Source organism: Dromaius novaehollandiae, chromosome 5, assembly GCF_036370855.1.
Source record: "Dromaius novaehollandiae isolate bDroNov1 chromosome 5, bDroNov1.hap1, whole genome shotgun sequence".
Lineage (NCBI taxonomy): Eukaryota > Metazoa > Chordata > Aves > Casuariiformes > Dromaiidae > Dromaius > Dromaius novaehollandiae.
In genome coordinates this window covers 57,420,083-57,437,071 of record NC_088102.1, presented here as the reverse complement: position 1 = coordinate 57,437,071, position 16,989 = coordinate 57,420,083, and the positions used below count along the sequence as shown (strand labels likewise).

Below are 16,989 nucleotides of genomic sequence, written 5' to 3'. Positions count from 1 at the left end.
ACTTACCCTTAGAAAACACTGTATTTTAAAATGTATATGCATTTCATATTTAATTTACATACTTCATAATATTCTGATAAACTGTTCACCATACGACACACTACAAGAAGACTCATTTTATGGAGCAGTAAGATAATATAAAAGGAAACATTCTGCAGAAGCAGAGACATGCACAATTGCACGTCATCCCAGAAAAGCACCATTCTTCCACCCGGCACAATTCATGACCAGGGAATTCAGAGATAATGTTTGTGCTGAAACGAAATTAAAATACGAGGTGAAGTCACTCATTACTTGATTTGTGATATAAATTAATAGCTGCCGTAAGAACATTTAGAAAAAATCTGTTCTAGGATTTTGGCCTCCAACCAGCAGCTCCCAGAACAGGAGGGATCAGCTTTTTTGCCCACTGCTCTCAGATGAGTGCTGGCTGCAGAGCTCCTCCAGCTCCCAGCCTTCCAGAAGGCTCCAGCCCAGGAATCCTCGCCTGCCATTTGGTTTGCTGATTTTAATCTCACAGGACTTTCTTACAGTGGCTCCACTATGCTGAACTGGCACTTGCTCCTAGAAGTGAGTTATTATTAAACTTGTAGGTCAATTGTGGCACTAACAACTCTTTGGAAGCTTTCAGCCACGGTGTACAATTTGCTGGTCTAATTAAATATTAATTCTAAGTGTTACATTCTGTGGCTAAGAGCTTTTATTTTCCATCATCAGTCTGGAAGAGAAAGAGGTTACAAGGCTAATTTAATCTTTTTTTTTTCCCTAGCATTAAAGCTTAACTACACAGGCACAAAAACATCATTAAAGATGCAGTATTCCTTTTTATTATGATTATATTGTAATTAATAGAGCAGGTCTAGATTTAGATTTACACAAAGATTTAAAACTAGATTCTGAAATTTCAAGGTTTTTAAACATCATCAAAAGTTCATATAAAAATGTTTCTAAGAAAACAATTCAATATTCAGCTATTTGGAGATCATTTAAGATGGAAAATAGATACATGCAATAATTTAAATATAAAATAGTTCAAAAAAATTATTGTTCTTTGTTCTGAAATACAACAGATAAACCCCATATTTATTGCAACATTTGTAATTTTTTTCAAGAACTTATGAAAAAAACTAGTTTTGCTTCAGAAAAACAATCATACCCTCTGCTTCCTAACAGAATTACTTGCTTAAAACAGGTAACAACATCGTCCTGCACTATTTAAAGCCACTCTTCTAATTTTTACTTATCAGTGTCCAAATGGGCTCAGTACATGAGCCTCTTCCCGTCTGCTTCCATAACAGTTGTGTCCATGTCTGGACACTGGGCATTATATTAACTACTTAGTCCAGTAGCCAAAAGATTCCATATGCTTGAACAGATGACTATCTCCATACTGTGATGGGATATTTAACCGTTTAGATCTAATATTGCAGTTGAGAGACTTAGTTCTAAATCTTATCTAATTTTTAAAGTTTTCACGTGGGTATTTTCAGAGTACATGCATAAAATGTAAAATAAAATACAGCCATGTTGCATATACTCCTTAACTTTTAAAGCTAAATATATTTATTTTGGAAGAGCATATTTTTTTTGTTTGAAAACCAGGTTATCGAGGAGGTGGTGATAAGGATGTAAATAAAATGTCCCTCTACAAAGTAAAATTTATTAAAATAAGAATGCTGTTATAGGCATGCTCTTTTAACATTTAATATGACTGTCTTTTATCATAACATAGCCAAGTCAATTGAAGGCCAATTACTATATGGGTGTAAAAAGATGTTTCACATGTACATTGTATTTGATTTTGAAATGGGTAGTTGTTACCAAATCAGAAATGGTAGGGCCAGAATATAGCCTGTTAGCAAGTATAAACTTGTTTTATTAAACAGTAAAATATTTCTATTTCTTCTGCAACTTGAATTAGCAAATATTGGCCATAATAATAGAAATTGAAAACAAAATTATTTACTATCACACAACTTACATTTTAAATTGTATACTTCTCTGCACTGTCAGAAACTCATGACTCTCAGTATTTCTTTGTATGGTTGTTAACCTAGAAGATTTTTCATGTGTGATTGCAGACGTAATGTTAAAGAGCAAGCAGAAAACCCCAGCATAGAAAAACGTAAGGACAATTTCATCTTCATAGTTTCTATTTTGCAGAGGATTTCAAAAGCTTACTTAACTATGATAAACTAAATGATATTTGATCTTGATACAAATTCATATATAATGGCTATATCAAATACATCTGAACGTTATTCAGCATTTTACACTTGTGAACTCTGAGAAGTTAGAGTTCTAAGGCATGCAATTATTCTTAGCTATTGTCGAAGGAATAAAGATTTCAAACTGTGAGAAATTCACAAGCTATAGGAGTTGACATCTCACAACCCTATATTAGCAATGGATTCTAAAGTACTCTGTAGCTTGACTTCGAGTTTAGTCGCTAAATTACTCAGTGTGAACACAAAAGGCTTCGGATGTGAAAAGGTTTGTTTCTGAATTTTTCTACACTGAAACATACAGTAACTCATACACTTCAGTGAATTCAGAGCATCAAAACATTAATATTGTAGGAAATTAATTTTTAAACATATTGGATGAAATAATGAAAATACCTTGCTAAACAGAACTTCAGACTCTGAGGAGAAGTACTGTAACTAGGCTTATTCATACCGACTTTTCATTAGTCAATTAATTTCCCTTGGTACATGCTGACAAATATGGTTGTTAGTCCTTACCAGTAATACAGCTTCATGTTCAAAATAAAGGATGGCTTTAATAAAAGAGATGTGCTTTCCTTCAACAAAAATAAATGTTCTTATTGTACGTATTGTAAGTATGATAGAGTAACTAAGTAATTTTTAAAGAAAAACAAAAGAAAAACAATGGGAAATATTTTAAATTCTAATTTGGTGCTTTTGCAAATATCCGACCTTGATATTTAGGTCCTTTAGGTCACATGCTAAGCACAAAAACTTTTTTTCAATTGGGTATTAAAATGAATAGATTATCAAAATACAGAAAAAGAAGTCTTATTCATTTTTATAACATTTTTTCAATTCGGAAAGTTAACAACAAAACAAATCCAGCGTCATTTTGCCCTCCTTGATCAATGCTTGGTTTAAAAAAACTGAAGTATTTTTTCCATTTTAAATGCACAATCTCATTTTATAGGCACAATGCATTTTCAATAGGCGGTAGGAAGACTTGAAAAATAACCTTCCATCAACTATTTTAATCACATTCATAAGTATCTCAATATTTATTACCTGACAGACAGGGTAAGATAAGAGTACGTTCAATTGGTAGAAAATATCAATCAAGTAAAACTTGTCACACATCATGTGCCTAAATTTTATAATTGGATAAGTTTTCAGTGAAATCCTTGAAATCCTCTTCCAGGATAATACACTTCTGATTTTATTTCAGTTGAGAAAAGAGAACTTTCTTCTCCCCCACCCCCGCATTGTTTACACTAGAAGTTTCATCAATAAAATACAAAGAATGTGTTCTTTAGTAGACTACAATTTCTTTGAATTATTCTGGAAAAACTCTGTACACAACCAGATTCTTTAATAAGTTTGTGTCTTGTATCTTAACCAACATACAGCCTTAGAGAAGACTGTGAAGACATTCAGCATCCCACAAACTGGGTGAATGAGCATCATATTCTGGTAGATGCAATTCAAAGTTATTAAATCCAAGACAATGAATAGCTGGAATAATATCAGAGCTATTCCAACACATTGGTGGATATGTACCACAGAGAGAAAAGCATCAAGAACAAAATCACTGTTCAATGTTGAGTAGTGATCAAAGAGACAAAGCATACATTAGAACGTGGGAAATGTGAGCAAACTGTAATAACATTAGTTTATTACCTTACTGCAACAAAATGAAGTCTGGCTGAAAGAAAAGTGAATGTTTAAAAACAGATTAAGAAGGCAACATGAGAAAAAAAAATTATTAAAAAAACCGGATGCGGAGAAGATAAACTGAGGAACCCTACTTAATGCCTCATCATCCAAGAACAAAGATATAATTTATGAAATGTAAAGGCAAAATAAAACATTCTGAAAAAGGATTAAACCATGTAGATCTAATCTGTGGAACTCACTGTCACAGTACAACATGAAAAGTGTTTGGCAATTTATATAAAAGGATCCATTCTCAAACAATCTGTATCTATTGATAGTTTAAGATTTTTATCTTAATGTGCGTGCGTGTGTATTTACATATATAGTCTGAGACTGGATACAGATATAGATATTATTCATATAAGAATGTAATTCATGCTACAGATAAGTCATTGGGTTGGAAATTACAGCTAAGTCTGCATTCCAAAGGTACTGTCCCTACTGAAAATCAGTACAGTCAGCTATGAGTTTTATTTCTTCTTCACTGAAGTAACTAGCACTGGTGGCTGTCAGGAACAAGACATGGTATGAGTCACTACTAAAAATCTATTTTTTCAAGACAAAGCATGTAAAAACGCAACTATTTTTGTGCATTTATGATCATACTGTAGACATAAAACCTTGATTACATATGTGTTCTGAAGTTATTTTAAATTTACTTTCATGGAAATTATCCATATGACAATTTTGCTTGCAGATCAATTAATTAAAAGTTGCTAAGCAAAAGATAATGTAGCAGATATAGGAATATTTGTTCAGAGAATAAACGTGAAATTTATTACACTCTGAAAAATTGCATGCATTTTCTATGCCTTCAGTGTCCTTACTGACTTTAAGATTCCACAGAGAAAGCACATGCTAGAACTTACTTTGATCAAATTAAGTACATATACAAAAATGCACTTGGAAAAAGAAAAAACAAAAACCCTCCTCTCATTCTCTTGTAAAGAAAAGGTATTTTCTTTACTTTTTTAATCCAGTAAGAACCCTCAGCAACAGAATGGCGAGTAGCTGGGTTGTGAGAATGTGAGCAGCTGCTGTTATTATAACGAAAGGTCTGTCTACGGCTTGAGCCTGAGAGACCACATGTTCGGCTGTCCTCTCATCTTGCCATCCTCACCAATTAACTATTAACATGGAGGGCTGTACACATGCTCTCAGGGGCTCTTTAACAGGCTTCTTGGAGAGTGGAACAACTACACAGCAGGGCTCTGGGAACCGAGTAATGTGGGGTATAAGGAACCCTCAAGCAGCTTTGCTCCTCCTAATGACAGCTCTCGCCATAGCTTAGTGTTTAAATAAGGATACATGAAGTATAACAATTTCAACAAAATATTTAATGCTCTCATTTGTTTAATACTGCTAAGCAAAGATTCTGGAAATGTTTCTTTTTTTTCTTCAGAATATTTTAGCACTTACTGTAGAATGTATTCTGCTAAAATTCAAAAATAAAAGTCGTATTAAAAAAAAGATTTAATTTCAATCCTTACTCCATCGGAACCGATTTATATGGAATTGATAAAAACAAAAACAACTTCCCAGATAAATTTAAGACAAACAAAACTTTATCTTTCAGTCTGTTTTTTCCTAGAAACCTGCTCCAGAGACACTTCTAAAGTTCTTCTCTAAAATATGATCACCTCTTTTACCAACATAATTTACCAATAAGAATACAGTGAAACAGACTGTACGTTCCAGTTATAGACAGGTAATTCCAATCTGTAAAAAGGTGCAAGCTAGTTTTACATTCACAAGTTATATTATTTGCATTAAACTTTGCTATCAACCTTTCTGAAGGAATAATGTCAGCTCTGAAGGAATAATGTCAGCTTACAATAAAAACAGTTAAGTAAGGAGACTGAAGTTTGCACTGAAAGATATTTTCAAAAGGAATATTCATACACTTTGGATCCCAATGGTAAAATAAGAAAATCGAGTTCCTCTCTGTGTTTTAGAAGTAAGAAGGGAGTCAGGTATCTAGATAAATAATATTTGCAGATATTCAAACACCTTTACAAAATGCAATACATATGTGAGGATGATGAAAAACTCTCATCTACTATGAAATGATTTTGCATAATATGAGGTTTCATCCAATACTTTTTTATTATAATCAAATCAATACCTAAAATCATAGGTTCTCTGTTGTTCATTGCAAATAATTATTTTGCTTTTATAAGTTACATTACCACTTGCAGAGAAAAGAGTATCTACATTTTTCCTTTTACTAAAAAAGTTGATTTCCAAAGGACAATTTTTAGACTGTATATACTCTCAGGAAACCTGTTGTTAGCAGCTTTTGATTTTACAGTTGGGAAAATTACTCTTATACCATAACTGATTTATCCCTGATCTCAACAAAGAAGCATGTCTGAATTAAAGAGTAAACCTATATCTCTCAGTTCCCGGCTTTAAAGACAAGATTAGTCATCATCATGATGAACATGACAATTTAAGACAGGGGACTAAAATGTCTTCTGTTGAGACTACAAACTGCATTCTGAAGCCAGTGGAAAAGTGGGTGGGGATGTTGGCTGTTACGGAAAAATAAATAAATAAAAAAAAAAGATTCACTTTTTAAAAATAATTTCTGAAATTTTAATCTCTTTTAAAAACAGACCAAGAACCACAGAAGGAACAACTGTATCGCAAATGGTTTTATAATTAGGTCTTACTAGATTTTGCAGCACAAGACTGTCCCACAAAAGTATAGAAAGAATACAGAAGAGTTACGTTTTACCTTTACCCTTAGAACACAAAAAGTTTTCAGAACACCAAAAATTGCATTTATTTTCTTACTACATTCATGAACTTTTGTTAAGTCATGTATAGCCAACTCTGAAATACAGCAAACACAGCATTCCTACCTGGATGAGATGAGCGGGCACTGTGATGATGCAGGCTGACAAAGATTTTCTGAGGAGGCCACGGAGAACATAGAGAAATTTCGTAAGGCTATGAGTGTCTTCGGGATTATCAGTGCTACAAATGTCATCACCCCACAACATGGCACCCAGACTCTGAATTCCTATCCGCAAAACATTTTTTTGTTTTTTCTATTGAAAGAAAAACAAAACAGCTACTTGTTATTTTTCAAACATTAAGAGAAAAACCTTATGTAATATATCATTTAAAAAACCCTACAATTCATAGAATTCGGATCTATAATGATTAAATAAGTCCAAGTTATCATAGCTTAATCTCAGAGGATCTTGATAAAAATTACAATTGCAATGGCATATTTTCCACTGACTGGATAATATGCTATGCTAGATTAGCAAGTGCAATAGATAGCATGGAAATAAGGCAAACTAATTTGCATTTTATAAAACTAACCAATTAAAGGTAAATATATTTTGGTTGAAAATACAAGGGGAAAATCATAATTTTTCATGTCCTTTCCCTTCTCCATTACTGCCTTAAAAAAACATGTAAAAGAATCTTTTCTCCCCAAAATACTTAAGGTTGGAAGGGCTCAAGAGTAATATGAACACAACTATAACTCTTCCCTGTATTTTTAGCTTTCTCACTGTGCACTTTTATATCCTGGCCTTTCTACCAATTTACTTCCCTTTCACTTCTCCTGCTACTACTAAATGACCGCGGTTGGTGGCCTTCCTCACTGATGCATGCCCATGTCACTGTTTTAGAAGACCCTACAAACATCTGTGTATCATGTAAATTTGTCAACTTCGGGCACCTGATGAATGAAGGTTTATCCACAGCAATCAAGAAACAACCCTCATGAAGGAATTGGCAGACTGTTTCTGAAGGCATGTCCTTGATACCAGTATTTCTGAATCTGCATTAGTTAACTACTGGGTACTAGAATTTAAGCTCTTTTAGCATGTAAAATCCTAAATGGCCTTATACTACCTATCTAAAGACTGTGCGCTGCCCTGTGCTATGCTGTCAGAACACCAGCCAACACAACAGCGCCTAAGATAAAGCCCCAGTTCTGATGGGGCAGGCTATGAAGCCAGAGTTGTAATTTGTTTATGCAAACTCAAGTGTCATATCTCATGATCATAAATCTCATTTCTGCTAATTTGATATGATCTCTCCTGGTGATCTAGAAAGATTTTAAGTATATTTGCTATCAACAGCTGAAAGAAAAATGGTAAGTACTCTTGTCAAAAGACTTCTTGTAGGAGGCGATCAATACTTTCTTAGGGTTCAGGGTTAATATTTAAAATAATGGCCAGATAAAAGAACACTTCTCGCATAATTCGTGTGTGCAGCACTATTTCTTAAATATTCCAAGAGTCAAAGGGTAAACATTCTTTTTACTGAATGCTTATGTTAAAAGTACATTGCAGTTGTACTTTTGCAAGAGAAAGAACAGTTACTTACAAATGGTGAAATAAGGCAAATAAAGGGGAAAATATTTTCCCTGATTTTTTTTTTCTGCCTTATATCAATCTTAGGCCATCTGTCCACACTACAGAGTGCCCGCAGTTTGCCTGTATTGCTCTAACTGCAAAACCAACCAAAGGAAGTTTTTCTCAGCAGAGTTAAACCATCTCACTAAATGACAAAAACTAAACTGACAAAAGCACTCTTTTGCCGGCACAGCTGCAACCACACTGTTGGCACAGTGATACAAACCAAGGAGAGCTGTGATGAGCTAGGATAGTTGCACTTTGTACGGTTGGCATGGTCTAACTACTTACATGCAGAACTAGCAAGTACAATTTATTTTATGGCAAATCTGACTTTCAGATTTCCAATTTACATGCTCAAGTTACATGAGAAAATAAAGCCCAAATTCACTTTTGCACAGCAATGAGCTGGAAAGGAGAAAAGGGGCTAGATAAAAAAATATTTTTCATGGTCACTAGAGGAAAATGTTTGTTAATGTGTTTTGCACCCACACAAATAAACACATTCCCAGATGCCTCCTAAGCTATACCCAAAGCAAATATTCTCTCACTTTTGCATTAATTTTTTTTCCACTGAAATAAAAGATGCCAGGCGATATCTCCAACATCATCTTCCCAAATATTTATCTATATTTTCTATATAAAATACTAGTTTACAGAAATAACAACTCACATTTATACAGTACTTTTCATTACAATGAAGTGCTTTGATAAACTACGGATACTCATTTCCACCATGCTGAACTGCAGCTGGAATGAAGAGCGGCTCTCAAGCACCACACATTGCACGGCTGCTCTGCAAGGCCGGAGGGAAGGTTCTGACAAGGCAAGATGCCGCTCCTGTAGAGACCTCCTTGTCTGTACTGGGTAGACAGAGCCTCAGTTGTGCAACTCCGTTAGCACCACATGGCTCTCTGTTTATCCAACTCTCACGGCTTACACAGCGAACTGATCTGCCAATTCTTTTACAGTCTCTCTGAAAGCAATGTATGTTTTAGTTCTGGCACATTCTTTAGCCTCTTAGGCTTTACAGGCTTTACATATGTGAAATTAACTTTTTGCAATACAGTATAAACATCAAGATAATAGTACAGGAAAACAGGATAAAATCTGACTTGTCTGTTTGGTATTAGCTAGGCTAGGATGTTGTAGAGCTTTAACTGGAAGAGTGGAATCTATTCTAATATCCTTTATTGACTTCTAATCAGAGGAGATTTAATGATTTATGGATTTAAGGACTAATGGATGTCTAAACAACGCTACAAGAAACAGGCATTGAAAAAAATTATGTTATGCAGCTACAGTGGATTGACTATCCACTATACAGTACAGATAAAATGTGCCAATACTTCATAATTTCAGAGTAAACATACGTAAACAGAACATAGCTACTCTCTGAACTAAGTTTCTTTAAACTTTAGAAAGGAGAAAAATATTCTCAAAGGACATGAAGTAGAACAATTCACAAACACAGAGACAAAACTGTATCATAAAACCAGCTCTCACTGGTTAAAGGATGAGAGACGCTTGTTTCACAATATAATATTTATCAGACAGAGTTGTGAAAGATGAAGCTATGTCAATATCAGAAGTACTTTTGTTTGTTTCAGCCAGTAAGGGAATTTCTATGAGGACAACCGTGTCAGGGCCATGCAGGCCTAGCAGCACCCTCAGGGCCCTGACAAACTGTTTATTCCGTAACTGATATATAAGAACAGCAGAAGTCTAATATTCTGTAACAACAAACCTGCAGTACAGAGCAGGGCAACAATTTTAAATATGTTGCATTACTCGATCTTTTATACTCATATTATTTTGGATTAATGATTTTCCTTTTTTCTTTAATTTTTGTAACAAAGATTGCTTTGGCTGCAAGGATTATAATTATGAAGAATTAAAAAAAGTCAAATGTAAAAAAATAAAATAATTCTGAAAAACAGGCATTATTCCCGATGACTTAAAACTGTGCTCAACTTATAAAGCAGCTCAACTTTTAAGAGATTGAAACTAAAAGATTCAGCAGCAGACAGTCAATGGGAGGTTTTAAAAATGATGTAAAAGTGAAGCTTGCATTTGTAAGTTATAGGTGATTCAGGCCCTGAATTTCCAAATAGCTCTTGGCAAACTTGTTCAAGTCAGTGTCAGCAAACAGATTACTGCTTTGGTTAACATCAACCAAACTATTCTGTAGGGCTCAGCCTAATACCAAAAACATGAATTGCTGTCTCAAGGGCCACAATGCCACGGAGGACAGTCAAAAAATATTTATCTAGGATGACCAACAGCAGATGGTGGAAGATCCTCTGAATACTAATGTTAGCCAAACATATTTGGCACCAGAGATGCCTGACTTTTATCAGAGGTCCATTAAGCCTGTAATGGTAGCTTTCACTCACTTCCCTACTTCGGTAGAACCCCCTGGCAGCCGGGCTGAGTCACACTCTGTTCACTTTTCTCCAGACTCCTCTTAAAATGCTGGTATTAAAAGGACATAAAAGTACATAAAGAAGAGCCAAGCAAAAAAGGAGTCATAAATCTAAGTATCATTGTATGGTGCTGTGAAAGTAGCCAAAAGTGTCCGAAGGTTTTACCAACCAGGCTAATCTTTTCCTTTGAATCCAGACCCAACAAGCAACAAACAGCAGAGCCTAGCAATTCTTCAAGGTTTGTACCTCGCAGTATGAAAAACGAAGCCTGAATGGCATCAGCTTCTGCCACTCACAGGCGGCCATTAGCGATCTACTTAAAGTCAGTTAGTAAATCTCTCGAAAGCTCAGTACCTCCCTGTACCTTCTGGCCCTTGCAGTTTTCTCCCAACTTCATGAAAGCCATTGCTGATCAGACCCCCCCCACAATGGGAGAGGATTATTTTGGATGGAAGAGCATACATGCACAAACTTCTCAGAAGCTTGCATTTTTATTACATATAGGAAAGGAGACAGGTCTAGAAGGATGCAGGCTGGTCTATAGTCTACTGTCTTTATATTTGGTTACTTCCAAAGTAGTTTTGAAGCTCTGGAAATGGAAGGAGGTATGGGAGCACAGAGAGACGGATTTCCTGTAGATCTGGGGGATAAAGAGATCCAAAGCATGTTCTGGGCCGAAACCACATTCAGCTCTGGACGGATTTTTAAGAGTTCTGTATTATATACAACTTTCAAACGTACAAAATTTGAATATGTGAAGACAGATGATTCATGGGGAGAAGAGAAATCCTACAACAAAACAAAACAAAACAAAACAAAACCCCCAGAAATCATATGCACACAAAAAATCATAGGCGAAACAAAAAACCCAGAAATCATATGCATTATCTTTCTTGAGACAGAGACAACTATACTATGCAAGTCCTCATGGCTCTCTAGCTAGATATGCTGGCTTGCAAAAGAGCTCTTTTTCAAACTTGTGAAGCTTCACCTCAAAAACTTATATACTTCATGTAGTATCACTTCTAGCAAACATATCCTCTTAAATTTGTCTGTGTAAAAGTTCTGGTTTTGCTTTACTGATACTAATAAGATGTTTTGCAACAATGAACGATTACAGAAAATAACCATCCGTGATGCTTAATTTCTCCTTGTTTGCAGCAAAACACGGACCACGTTCGAGTCGGCCGATCCTTATCCTGTCTTACGCCTAAAGAAACCCCTCCGGCACGTTCCAAGGCGCCATTTCCCGCCGGCTCTGTCTCGGGCAAACAGGGCAGGCGGCTGCGAGCGCGCTGGCAGCAGGTGATTTGCTGGCTGCAGGTTCGCAGGGCGCCCGCTTCCCTCGCTCGCGCAGGGCCTGTCGCGCTGCCGCAGGAGCAGCTCCGCGCCGCCACGGCGGCAGCGCGGTGACATGCCTGTTGCCATGGTTACCGGGCGCCTGTCAGGCACCGACTTCCTTCTCCAGACTGGCACTGCCACCAAAGGGGAGACGAGCTCGCCCACCAGTCTCAGCAGAGAGCAGAAACCGAGCAAAAATAACCTCGATTTATGCATAAGCATCCTGTGCAGGGAAAGTTTCTAAAATGCACTGTTGGACAGGAAAGCAAAGCACACACACTCTAGTGTCATCTTCCCCCCACAGTTATTTTTAAGATATTCTGCTAGCAATAGTACACGCTCTTTGTTAGAGTGCTTGACATTCTCCAGGAACTATACTAATCAAGCTCTGAAGTAACATTTCTACAATAAAGATAATTACCTATCAATTAAGCATCAATATGCATGATTTTTTTTTTTTATTTAGACAGACGCCAGAGGAGTCACATACTACTGAATATCACAAAGCATAACGGACTGAGCACAGCTCAAATTAGAAAAAGACTTTCATCCTATCTTTTCACACTTAAAATGTTTTTATTACCTACTCTATGGTTTATGAATACTAAAGAGATCCTTAAAAGTCTGGTAAGCCGTTTTGATATGTAAGTTGAAATAGCATTTTTATTTTTTTAATTGCATTTCAATACTTGCTACATAAAGATGCACACCATTTAATTCATTAAAAAATTCACTCCAGCTATCACAACATTCAAAAAAATCTGAATGCTTAAGATTAAGTGTTTAATCTCAAGAGTCTTGAGCACATTATTGCTAAAACAATGATTTGAAAAAAATACCTTTAGGGGAAAACGTGTTTTGCCTGATTTCATTATATTTCGCAAGCCAGTTTACTCACTAATTGCACAGAGTATGCATTTTTATAATGTTGTCTTGCAGTTCTTTCTCACTTCACCTGCATATCTGTTAAAAAGTACGTAAAAGCTCCAAATGCACATTAACATACGAACCCCACTCTCTATTTGCTTTTCTTGTTTACTTTAGCAATGCTTAGAAACAGCTTGTTCCTTGTTAATTTGTCCAAGACCTTCATGTGTCACCCCAGAGAACTGCGAAAACAACATTAGTTACAGGATTATAGACGAGTATGAAGGTGTCCAGTACCTGGGGATGAGAGCCATCAAATCCTTCCTGATAAATGATCTTCTGAATGGACTGAAGCAGCCTTGCATAACCACAGTTCATATTACTGTTGGTAAGAAGAAAAAGTTTAATAACACATTTTAATATTCTCCTAAATGTCTCTAACAGCTGTATTAAAAATAAACAAATTAAACAGATGCAGCTTTCTGTCTGAAAGTGTCATATTGAAGAAAGTGTCACAGATGGGGGGAGAAAAGAAACTCACTGAACAAAGTAGATGTTAAAAGCAGCTGTGATTGTGATCATGTTAACTACTTCAGTGCCCAAACATTTTGTGAAAGGTAAACCTCCAGAGATTAAGATAGCTTAATTATGTCAGGCTTCATTACCTCTAGAAAAGTAATGATTTACTGTAGCAACTTAAAGATGAAACAACTACACAGTATTAATCATCTATAATTGACACAGTTACCCAACTGTTATTACAAGTACACCTAGCCAATGCCCTGATGAACACAGTCGATTTTCTATTATTTACAGTTTTCCTACACACAACTGCTACAATCAGAGAGTGCACAATCAAAACTAGCCAATCGTTCCACTTCAGATAAAAAAATTCATTTAGCATAGTTTGCTTTATTAGTGTTTTTTCTCTTACCATAACAGAGCTTAAAATACATTCTAGTACACTGCGATTCCATTTTGTATCCATACACTATAGGTATTCATGCTGCTTTATTTGCATGACAGCAGACTGTGAGGTATAGCTAATTCTTACATATTACCTAGAAAATATCTTGTGAAATCTTATAAAAGGAAACTGGTACCTAAGAAAGCATTTACACAGATTTGAAATCAAGCAACAATCCACCAAACCCTCTCCTCGAAGTCTTAGAATGTAATCCTCCAATTCCTGCACTTCTAGTGCACTTCAGACACCCATCGCAGCCACGCTCTCCACTCAACAGGACAACGTATACAAGAACAGAAAGTCCTAATCTTTACTTTAAGCCAGCTGTCTACTTTCAAAAGAGACATACTAGTTTCTTAAATCTCATAAAGCACACCGGCTTGTGGATTTTGACATGATGCAAGTTTCTCACTGCAGCCAAGAGTTTAAGAAGCCCTTCTACATTTCGTATTTTCAGCCTTTTCTTCTGGCCTCACTAATTACCATCAATGATGTGGATTCATGTATCTCTTGGAAAATATGATGGGTTCTTTTGAAGATTTTACCTCTAAAATTATTCTTAGTTGCTGCAGTCACTTCATATGTCTTGTCTGATAATATCAATGAGACTATTCTTGTACTTTAGCAAAAGCCAAAAATGTTATTTGAATGTGTTTTACTAATGCTCCCCTGAATAAATCCAATTAAACTTGCTTCATAATTTTGTACAGGAGAGAAGACAAATTTTCTGGGAAGCATTTAAGAGTTACAAACATCTGTCTTTTACACCATTGCTTTAACTCAGAATTCTACATTTTTACAAGAGAACAGTATCAACTCCTCCCCAAAAGATGTATTTAAGTCAACAAAGTCTATAACAAAATCAAAATAGTTACATACTCATAATAATTTCAAGATTTGAAATGCTCAGTGTCAGAAAACATTAACAGATGAAATGTTCTTAGATATAAACAGATGGAAGAGCTCAAAATGAAACTCCATCTATTCGTTTCATTTGTTTTCGTCCTTTAGAAGGTTACTGGTTACACTAAGGCACTTAATACTTTAATGCTACCTACGAAATTCATAGATGCAAATAATTGGCAATATATATGTCAATATGACACGTGATGTGTAAAGCTTACCCTGCTACACAAAAAAAAAAAAAAAAAAAAAAAAAAAAAAAAAAAGAGCATCTTATCAGAAAGAAAACAGTTGTTTTAAATATTATACCTGTACTATCTTGAAGTTATTGTTTTGGGGGGCAGGGGGGAAGAAGGGCTTTAGCCTTCATGCTAGCCAAAATCTCTCATCCCTCCATGTCACTGACTTCACATACTGGCAACACACACAATCCTTGATGCTCAGCAGCACTTTGAAATAACCAGAAGCATTAGTGTACTTTTTCAGATATTCCTTTATTCTTGTGGAAAAGACAGAAACTGCTACTCACCAACATTAGGAAGGTGTTTGCAACTTGTAGCCACATTTAGGAACATAGCATGCAAAATAGTACAACAAGACAACTGTGGCTTTTGTCACCACAACGTAGACTTTCAATTTTGTTTACGAATATAAAGAATTATAGTTGTAATTCATAATGTAACTGGAAAGGAACAGTCTCTGTTTTCAAGAAAGGATCTATCCACTTATTTTGCTCATAAGTATTACAGTGCTATCCATAGGGAAGTCAGAGAATACATTTCAGCCATGATACTTGCTAACTCCTGGTTTGTTACTAAATTGCTTTTAAAAATGGGTAAAAGAATAAAATACTTAAACCTTTATCAGAATTAAAGAGTCCCAAAATTAAGAAGAGAACATTTCTTTAATTAACGTATTAGAAGATTTGAAGCAATGGAAGAGTTCAAGAAAAAACTTTAATATAATGCCTACAGATTGACTTTGAATGTAGTAAAAGGTACTCTTTGGCTTCTGGCTAAAATATTAATGGTTTACTTGAATTTCAACCATGCTAGGTAAATAAGGACACAAAAAATATTGCTGAAATAGTGTTTCTAAAAACAAGCTGTATCACTCTTCTGGCAGTATTTGTCATAATATTTAAAGAAGGAAATAAGGTATTTTTGATTTTCTAGTCTTTTTTTTGTCTTTGTTACTAAACACACTAATTCTGATAATGAGTTTAAACAATTCCTTCTTTACTCTTTTTTTTTTTTGTTTAGCAATTTAGTAACGGATAAAGCAGGAGGTATCCTGGTTACAACAGAGCCTCTGACTTCCCTATTGATAGTTTCTAAGCATTTAACAAAGGTTAGGTTATCAAGGGTATGACAAATAGCCTTTTTATGTATAAGGGGACCCCATTAGGAAAGACAGTTAAACCTGTTTTATCTAAATTTATCTGTAAATCTAGATACTACATAAATTTATTCTTTTTTCAAAAAAGAATTGGTAATTGGTAACTACAAGTGAACAACCACAATAGAAGTAGAGGGGCAGAAAGCAACTCTCTTGTGATGCACACAGTTATCACAGCGGATATTTTTGCCTTCCTGTTAAGTACCAGTTTTACAAATGCAACAAAAAAACGCACCAGAATATCCTAGCAACTGAAAAACAGTTGCTGTCAGCTCCACAGCCCAGTTAGCTTGGTCCCAGCATTAGGGTAGGACACAACTGCCCTTCCCTAATACAAAAATTAACGAGGTAAGAAAGAGAAGGTTGATGCCTTCTTCTGGCATGAAACTCTCATTCACGTTTACTACTTCCTTTAGGAAAACAGACTTCCCAATTTGTTTTCAGTTAAAGTTTATCGTAGGGCAATGAGTGCTCCATCTTGAGTGATTATCCAAAAGGGGGCCCTGTAATCTAATTTGGCCATTAGGTACCAGAACTACAGAAAGGAGAGCAGATGTAATACTCCTTGCCTACCTCCTCCAAAGAAAACACACACACGCACCCCACCAGCACACTGGAAAGAAAAAAAAAAAAAAACTGCATCAAACTTTAAGGTGAACAAATGATATGTAAGACCTCCAAATCTGGTCTTTCTGCAACTGCAAAGCAAAAGGCCAGTCAATAACCTAGTTCTGTCTAACCAGTCAACTGAAGAACTCTCTCTCTTTGCAAGTCCAAAAGGA

The 16,989-nt window shown here is 35.5% G+C and overlaps 1 protein-coding gene across 1 annotated transcript in view; it reads right to left on the bottom strand.

Annotated features, from left to right (window-relative positions):
* ELP4 (elongator acetyltransferase complex subunit 4) overlaps nucleotides 1–16,989 on the bottom strand; it is a 159,232-nt gene that overhangs the window by 95,521 nt on the left and 46,722 nt on the right. The window contains exons 6-7 of the mRNA XM_026121680.2: nucleotides 13,237–13,321; nucleotides 6,791–6,979 (exon numbers count right to left, since the gene is read on the bottom strand). Of these exons, the coding sequence (XP_025977465.1) occupies nucleotides 6,791–6,979; nucleotides 13,237–13,321 (274 nt within the window). The remainder of the gene's footprint in view (nucleotides 1–6,790; nucleotides 6,980–13,236; nucleotides 13,322–16,989) is intronic.